This window comes from Solanum tuberosum, unplaced genomic scaffold (assembly GCF_000226075.1).
Source record: "Solanum tuberosum cultivar DM 1-3 516 R44 unplaced genomic scaffold, SolTub_3.0 scf00094, whole genome shotgun sequence".
Classification (NCBI taxonomy): domain Eukaryota; kingdom Viridiplantae; phylum Streptophyta; class Magnoliopsida; order Solanales; family Solanaceae; genus Solanum; species Solanum tuberosum.
In genome coordinates this window covers 390,705-398,542 of record NW_006239020.1, presented here as the reverse complement: position 1 = coordinate 398,542, position 7,838 = coordinate 390,705, and the positions used below count along the sequence as shown (strand labels likewise).

The 7,838-nt window shown below is 35.1% G+C and overlaps 1 protein-coding gene across 1 annotated transcript in view; it reads right to left on the bottom strand.

Annotated features, from left to right (window-relative positions):
* Window positions 1-4,421: 4,421 nt before the first annotated feature.
* Window positions 4,422-7,838, bottom strand: part of LOC102595108 (uncharacterized) — a 29,902-nt gene continuing 26,485 nt past the window's right edge. The window contains exons 4-6 of the mRNA XM_006347802.2: window positions 6,521-6,665; window positions 6,311-6,439; window positions 4,422-6,096 (exon numbers count right to left, since the gene is read on the bottom strand). Of these exons, the coding sequence (XP_006347864.1) occupies window positions 4,672-6,096; window positions 6,311-6,439; window positions 6,521-6,665 (1,699 nt within the window). The 3' untranslated portion in view covers window positions 4,422-4,671. The remainder of the gene's footprint in view (window positions 6,097-6,310; window positions 6,440-6,520; window positions 6,666-7,838) is intronic.

The following is a 7,838-nucleotide window of genomic DNA, read 5'->3' as shown; positions in this document are numbered from 1 at the left end:
AAATAAAAGAGAAAATTAACAAGACATTTGGATAATTGAGAGAAAATTTTATATTAATGAAATTAATAATTTTGTTAGATGGACAATCAGTCATGGTAAGTAAGGATTTTAGTTGGATCCCCCATTTATGAGTTGGGTTACATTACACTAAATAAGGGTTGATTTAAAATAGGCCAATAGGAAGATATCATGAAATTAATTATTTTTTCAATATTATTTTCAAGTGTATCAGGTCAAAATATGAATCACAAGTGGTTTTATAGAAAAAATGTTTGTTTTAAAAAAATCATTTTTATTACTTATTTGAGAAGGGTTTAAATTTGGACCAATCACATTAAGCAATGTAATAAATAAATATTTAATAATTTTACTTTAAGGAAGCTATTAAAAATAAGGGTAAATATGAGTCAATCGATTAACATCGAGAGTATTTTTGAACCGAAAGGTGGACGTCAGGGGTATTTTAGGGCCGATAGGTGGATGGAGGGTAGTTTTGTACCAATTCAAATATTTGAGGGGAATTTTTGACCCTTCTCCGATTATTATATGATATCAAAACAACATATGATAATTGAATAGTATAATAAAGTAGCAAAAGCAACAAAGAGTAAACTTTTCAAATCTGCAATGATCGAAACTTGAATTAAAAATGATGACTAGCAGGGATACAAATCATAATACTTTGATACACAAATAATATAGCAAAACAAACAATTATGTATGTAAAACAGAACAAAAATCACATCAAAAGCATGTAAACTAATACATGATATCAATATAACATATGATACTCTAATGGCATCATCAAGTAACAGAAAGAACAAACTGCACAATGTGCAAATCCTCAATGATACTATAACAGTATCTTCATAAATTGTTATGGCATCATTAAGAAAAATGATTTACTATGATGATATCATTTAAGAATATCAAAACTTTAACTAGTAGGGATACAAATCAGAAAACGATGATACACAAACAAAGATAGCAATACAAAACAGTTTAGTAAAGCTAAAACATAACAAAAAAACATACTTAAAGCATGAAAATGATGCACGATACCAACAGAACATCTGATACTCTAATAGTATCATCAAATAATAAAAAGAACAAACCAAACATTTCATTAGTAAATTAGAAACTAACATAAAGCATATCAAGATATGAACAAATGTGAGATATCAAAACTATATATGATACAATAACAATATCAACATCTAACAATCAAATTTTCAAAGTAAATTTTTAAAATAATAGCATGATATAATTATGATACCTCCATATGTGACAAATCATCACTTTTTTCATCAAGGTTTTCATCAATATTTTCAGTTATAGTTTGGGAAAACAACTCACAGGGCTCATCATGAGTACCAATCTTTCGTTTTTTATTCAATTGTTCATCAATGAAATTATGATCATCGTTGGTGCCTTCCCTTTACTTTTCAAATCATCAGGATTTTCACCAACCACATTATTAGGGTTTTCAACAACTGAATCGCTTTAAGTTCCAACACTAACCTCTGCATGTTCGGACTTGCCATTTAATTCAATATTACCCTGTGTATTGACATCCAAATGTAAAGAAAAACTTGGACCACACATTTCAGAAGCAATTGATTCTTGGTATCCTACATCATCACAATCAACATCAAGAACAGTTGAATCCAAATGATGATGACCCCACCAACTAGTCATTATTATGTGTTTATGACCCATTGAAAATATTTCAAAAAATAGACAAAAAATCCACAACAAACAAATTATAAAAAAAAAACTGAATGAAATTAAGGTTATTGTAAATAAAAATTCAATATCTTAGTTCAAAGCATGCAGAGAACTAGGATGGGATGGGGGGAGAATATAAAGTACCGCGATTTGGTGGTTTTATAAAAAACCTGAAATCGCCGAAAAAGATTGAGCAAAGCACTGACAAACGACTCTCTAAAGACAAACAGTAAAATTCAAAAAAAAAGAATTAAATATGCAAGAGTCTAGTTTTACAAGGTAATTAATCTTAATTAATGCTAAAAAGAGTTGGGCTTGGGTGGAAATTTTGGCCTAAACTAAAGGGGGCATGGGCTGTAATTTAATGGGAAACTTTCAAAAACAACAAACATTAGGCTTTAAATAGGACTCCATAGCTATAGTTCACTAATTACAATTCGTAGCAATATTTTGGTTTGCTACACATTGTATTTTTTTTTCGCAGATTTGGAGAAAAAAATACAAATACACCTAATTTGTGTAAAATGAATACATATTAAGAGGAGAGAGGCAGCGCGATCGAGAGAGGAAGGAGAGACGCAGCGCGATAGAGAATGGAGGAGAGAGGATTGTATTTTGTATTTATTTTGCATTGTATTATATATTTATTAGTGCATAACTGTTCTGTATTTTGTATCAATTGTATTTGAAACACAACGAGTACAATTGTTTTCATTCTCCTTTTTATTGGATACAATTGATACATAATACATTTGATAGAAAGGATTTATGCACATTATATTCATATGAATACAAATACAATTGATACTAAATTACAAATATAGTTTTTCGAATACAATTGATATAAAATACAAAACTCTCACCTATATTTGATTGAATACAATTGATATATAATATATTTGAATGAATTTCTTCTTATTGATTGGAGAGAGAGAGAGGGGGAGAGAGTTTAACATACAATGATTTTTTTGTGATTTTTTAAAAACTATAGTTGTTTTCCATAAATATGTTGGCATTTTTGCCATTATCCATAGTTATTTCCTAATTTAATTGGGCCAAATGGACAATCGTTGAATTACCTTATGGACAATCTAACGTAAAGCTTCATATTTATTTGAAAAATGATTACAAAAACCCAGGGCAACTAGCTTGCACAAAAGCACTAAGATGAGCGTTGAACCAGTGCACCAAATCAGCTTATGTATTTTGAGGGTGAAACAATTAAATATAGAAAAATTACATAAATATACAACTTATTTTACCATATTCTCTAAAATTCTCTACCATTTGAAAAAATTACAAAAATTCATACTCTCTTCTATTCTCAGACATCACTCTTACGTGATGTATCGGGATGCGATGTATCTGAACATGCGTGTCTTATATCATCAAAGGTAACATACCAAGACACGATTTATCTAGGCGTTAAGCATTTTTTATCGGGACAGGTGTGTTGTGTATCAACAAAGATAATATATCAAAACGTGATGTATCAAACGTTAAGTGATATATCCGAAACCGAGATGCGAAGTATCGAGACATTGAGTGATGTATCCAAAATCGGGACACGTTGTATTAAGACATTGAGTGATGTATCCAAAATTATTAAAATTTAAGGAACTTTTATAACTTAAAAACAAAAGTAGGGATAAAATGTAATTAGCTCTTAATACTATGAAATTAATATAAAATATACTTAAATATATAATCCTTGTTCAAATATGTGTATATACATAAAAAAAAATTGTAGTTAACAAGTACATGTGCTTCCATAGAACAATATCGTGGCAACGTAGACCTAAGTGGTCATATTGGATCCTTGGGAACCATCACAAGTACGGCTGGCCTATATATATTTGAACGAAAATGCCGTGTCGTCCAGCGGAGCCTAGAAGAAGGTGACTCGCGCAGACAACTTACTCCTTTTCAATAGAAAAGAATAGTCGGGAGAGCTCAACAAGGTCGAGACCAAGATGATGGATAGTTCAGCAAGGTCCATGTGGAAAGACCTTGCTAATGCCTTTTCTGACACTAGACATAGGCTGCTAGGAAGGAAGACTCTGAAGATGAGATCACTACCCTTCCACATGGGTTCACCTGTGTGCATAGAGCAAGCTTATACAGGAATAGTTGCTCAAAGTGTCTCATAGCCTCAAATATGAAGGTTACATATGAATCATGAATGGTTGTAGTTTTAAAATAAGCAGTACACTAGTGGCAACTAAAGCAAGGAATAGCTAAAGTCCTAAATGTGCCCGGACATCACTTACCTCTAGGGGTGGCAAAATCAAACTCAACCTGCCCAATCCGCCCAAATCCATTCAGGTTTGGATATGTTATTAACCCACTCATTTGTTAGCGGAATCCATTTCAACCCATTAAAAATTGGATTGATATGTAATCCAAATTTATTTTTGAGAAATCTTGTCCAAATATTTTTAAAAACTTTGTTTTGATTTTATATGAGAAAAATTTATAGATACTAAAAGCTTATAAAATAACAAATAATGCTATTAAAACTTGGTAAAAGTTGGATGGATTGGGTTATGACCCATTTATTATCTTTGACCATTTTGACCCAACCCTTTTTGGCCCAAACAAATTTGGGTCAGATTGGGTCTTGACCCGTTTATTATCTTTGACCATTTTGACCCGCCCAAAGTTAACCCAACCCGCACAATTGCCACCCCTACTCACCTCATGAAAAACATTTCATATTACGGAGCCATATGCCTCCTAGGCTCCTACATGCAGTATTTAAAAACCTATGCCTATGAGAGAACTTCATGCTGAATATGTTTGGGTACAGGTTGTCAAGTAATAAAGGTTACAGGTTCCAGTCAGTAAACAGCTTAGGGCAAGAATCAGCATGTGTAAATGAATGTGAAGAGGTAACACACACTGGAGCAAACACTCGTCAAGTTTAACCTATTATAAAATTTATCAGCCTCTTAGAGAAGCAAATCGGGCACTCAAATCATCATAATCTGGTAGTTTGGGATGCACATGACATGCCTGGTTGTCTGGCTGAAATGAATTGGCACGAGCAAATATAGGTGTTGCCTTCGATGGAGAAGCCTGCTCATGTGGGAGGGAAATAGATCTTTTGGGGAAAAGAACCATATCTGATTCCATTTTATCCTGATCTCCATTGGTTTGATTATTTGAGAATTCACCAGTATCAGGAGTTGCCAGAGCTTGTGGCTTTTTTCTCACATCACACTTTGATGGTCTTTTACTGTAATGCAGCAATAGTTTATCTATCATTCTTTCCTCTTCATCTTTTCTATGGCGTTCAGCCTCAAACAAAATCTGCAAGCCTTTCCTTGAATGTTCCCTTCGCCGGCTACTTGAACTTCTCTTGGCTGCTCTGGCATCTTCAGACTTGTCCACTTCACCGTGATTATTTGTAGCTGATTTATGGTGCTTTCTCCTAACAGATCTTGGTTTGGGTAAAATCACATCCTTGTGAGAGAATTCTTTATCATGACCATGACTATTTGTTCTAGTGGGTTTATTAGTTTGAGCCACATGATCAGAAAGGTCTGATTCTTTAGTGATCTTAATTGTTTCAACTCTATTGGATGGAGAGGAACTTCTGAAATGGCCATCAAATTCAGAAGCAGACTGCTTAGAACCTTTAAGGCCTCTTTCCTTGCTATCGTTTGGCTTTACATAAGGAGGAGGGATGGCTTTCTCTTTGGACTTACTGTATGGTGGAGGGAGAGCAAAGTTGGCATAGGATGTCATTAACCTATTTCCAACGTCCTGCTGAACCATTTTTGTTGAGTTAACAGTATTCTTTTCAATGGCTGTGTCCCAAGCAGAAGTGACATCTTCATTTCTGAAAGGGAGTCCCCTACTAGGAACAGTCTCTGATCTTGCACAAGATAGAGTGCCCTGTGCTCTTCCTGTGAGAATTTGACCATGATTTTCATTGTGTCTAGTGAATTTATTATCAAAACCTTCTAGCCTCTCTCCATGTGATGAGCTGCCTGATTTTGCTATCCTTATTGAATTATCATCTTTCTCCAGGACTGCTTTGTTTCTTATCCTTGTCTGTTCCTCCTCCTTGTCAAACAAGATATCATGTTTTCGCCCCATTGAATAGCTTGCTTCCTGCTTTGTATGATGTTTATTTCTATCCTTATTTGATTCTTTTCCTTCAGAGGAATGAAGATCCTGCTGCTCTTTTTTCAAGACAACACCCTCTCTGCCATTCTGTATATTGTGTTGATCATTCAATCCCTTGTGCCTTTCACCAAGTACAATGTCAAGTTTATCAGCTTTTAAACCACCATCCTTGCCATTTGGTAGAATGTGGTTGCCAGCAGAAGCATGTGAAAGTCCACTCCTGCTTGGATGAGCCTACAATAATTAAGCCGTAGACAACGGTCAAACTTCACTTTAATCTAATATTTTAGGTAAAGTTATGTTTCTTTTCCCCAGACAGTTGAAAGAAGTACAAATTATGATATTTACCCGAGATGAAGGATGACCATTCATTTGGAGGCAAACACTAGCAACATTTACACCTTTCAGCAGCCAAAGAAAATTTCAGTTTTAAACTAAAATTATGTACCTGTGCAAATGCCATCCTCTTTTTAAATCCCATGGAGTCCCACCTTATGGAAAATTCTACCGCTATATCTTGCAGCAGCTGAATTCTCTTCTCCACTGCAGGGGGCCTTGAAGATAATATCTCGACAAACTAATAGCACTGAAGGAAGTCAGATATAAAAGAGAGATGAAAAGAGAAGATGTTAAGGACATAATATAATAAGCAAATCACCTTCTGGTTAACAAAACATTCTAAAGAGTTCCCGTATCTCTCCTGAAATAAATCCCTTAGCTCTCGTAATTCTGGCAAATCGGAGAATCTTGCTGCAGCAAACATCAACGATGCCACAGCTTCTCTGCAGTTCTCAGGACAGTCCCTGGATATAGACAGTATGTGTAAATTATTATTAAAGTTCTCACCATCATAGTTGGGAAACAATGCTTTTGTTAAGTGTCCTACATCAGTCGAGGGAAAGGAGCGTTGTCTTGTTATTACATGATTTTGGGCATTCTCACCTCATGAGAATTTTTGCAGTTGATAATGATAGCAACCTAGGAAGCTCAACTCTATTCAAGCACAAGGATGACATTTTGAAATCTCCAAGAAGGCCATTACCAAGATCTCAAGCTAAAGAGTTGCAAAACAAGGTCACTGGACTTCCAAGTGTAAAAACAGAAGCTAAAGGATATGAATTGCCTAGGTGCTATAATTATTTTATGGACAAAAATTCAAGTCTAAGAATAGGTGGATTGGCATCCAAGAATCAGCAACAACACAAGTGTAATCCCGCAAGTGGTGTGTATGCAACCTTACCCCAACCTTGTGAAGGTAGAGATGTTTCCGATAGACCCTCGACTCAAGTAAAGCATACAAAAAACAAGTATGCAAAGCAAGTACAGTAGCGAAGAAGTCATGCTGAAACAATGAACAAGAGAACAGTAGCATGCCAAATGAAATACGATAACCGAAGCAAATGAAACATCAAGTAATACTAAAATGGAAGGATAAGATAATAATAGAGCAATGATAACAATATTAAAAATGAAACTAGACAACGCTCGACCTACTAACCTTCTAACCTAATCCTCGACCTCCTCGGTAAGTTGCAGGTGAGTCATTTCTGTCTCCAAGACTTCTTCAGTCTACCTTTACCTCTACCTCTCCTTTGAATCCACTATAGCCAACCTCTCAAACCTTCTCATTGGGGAATCTGTGCAACTTCTCTTCATATGTCTGAACCATCTCAGCATCGCGTCCCTTATCTTGCCAACCACGAAGGCCACTTACACCTTGTCTCTGGTATCTTCGTTTTTGATCCTAGTATGCCCGATCCATCTCAACATCCTCATTTCCACAACTCTCATCTTCTAAACATGCAAGTTCCTGATCGACCAACACTCCGCCTCATACAACATAGCAGGTCTAACCACCACTTTATAAATACATACTTTTAAGGCTTGGTGGCACATTCTTTATCACACAGACATTGGATGTGAGCTTCCATTTTTTTGAGAAAGGGTAGCATTGTATTCACACCAAAAGATTCATC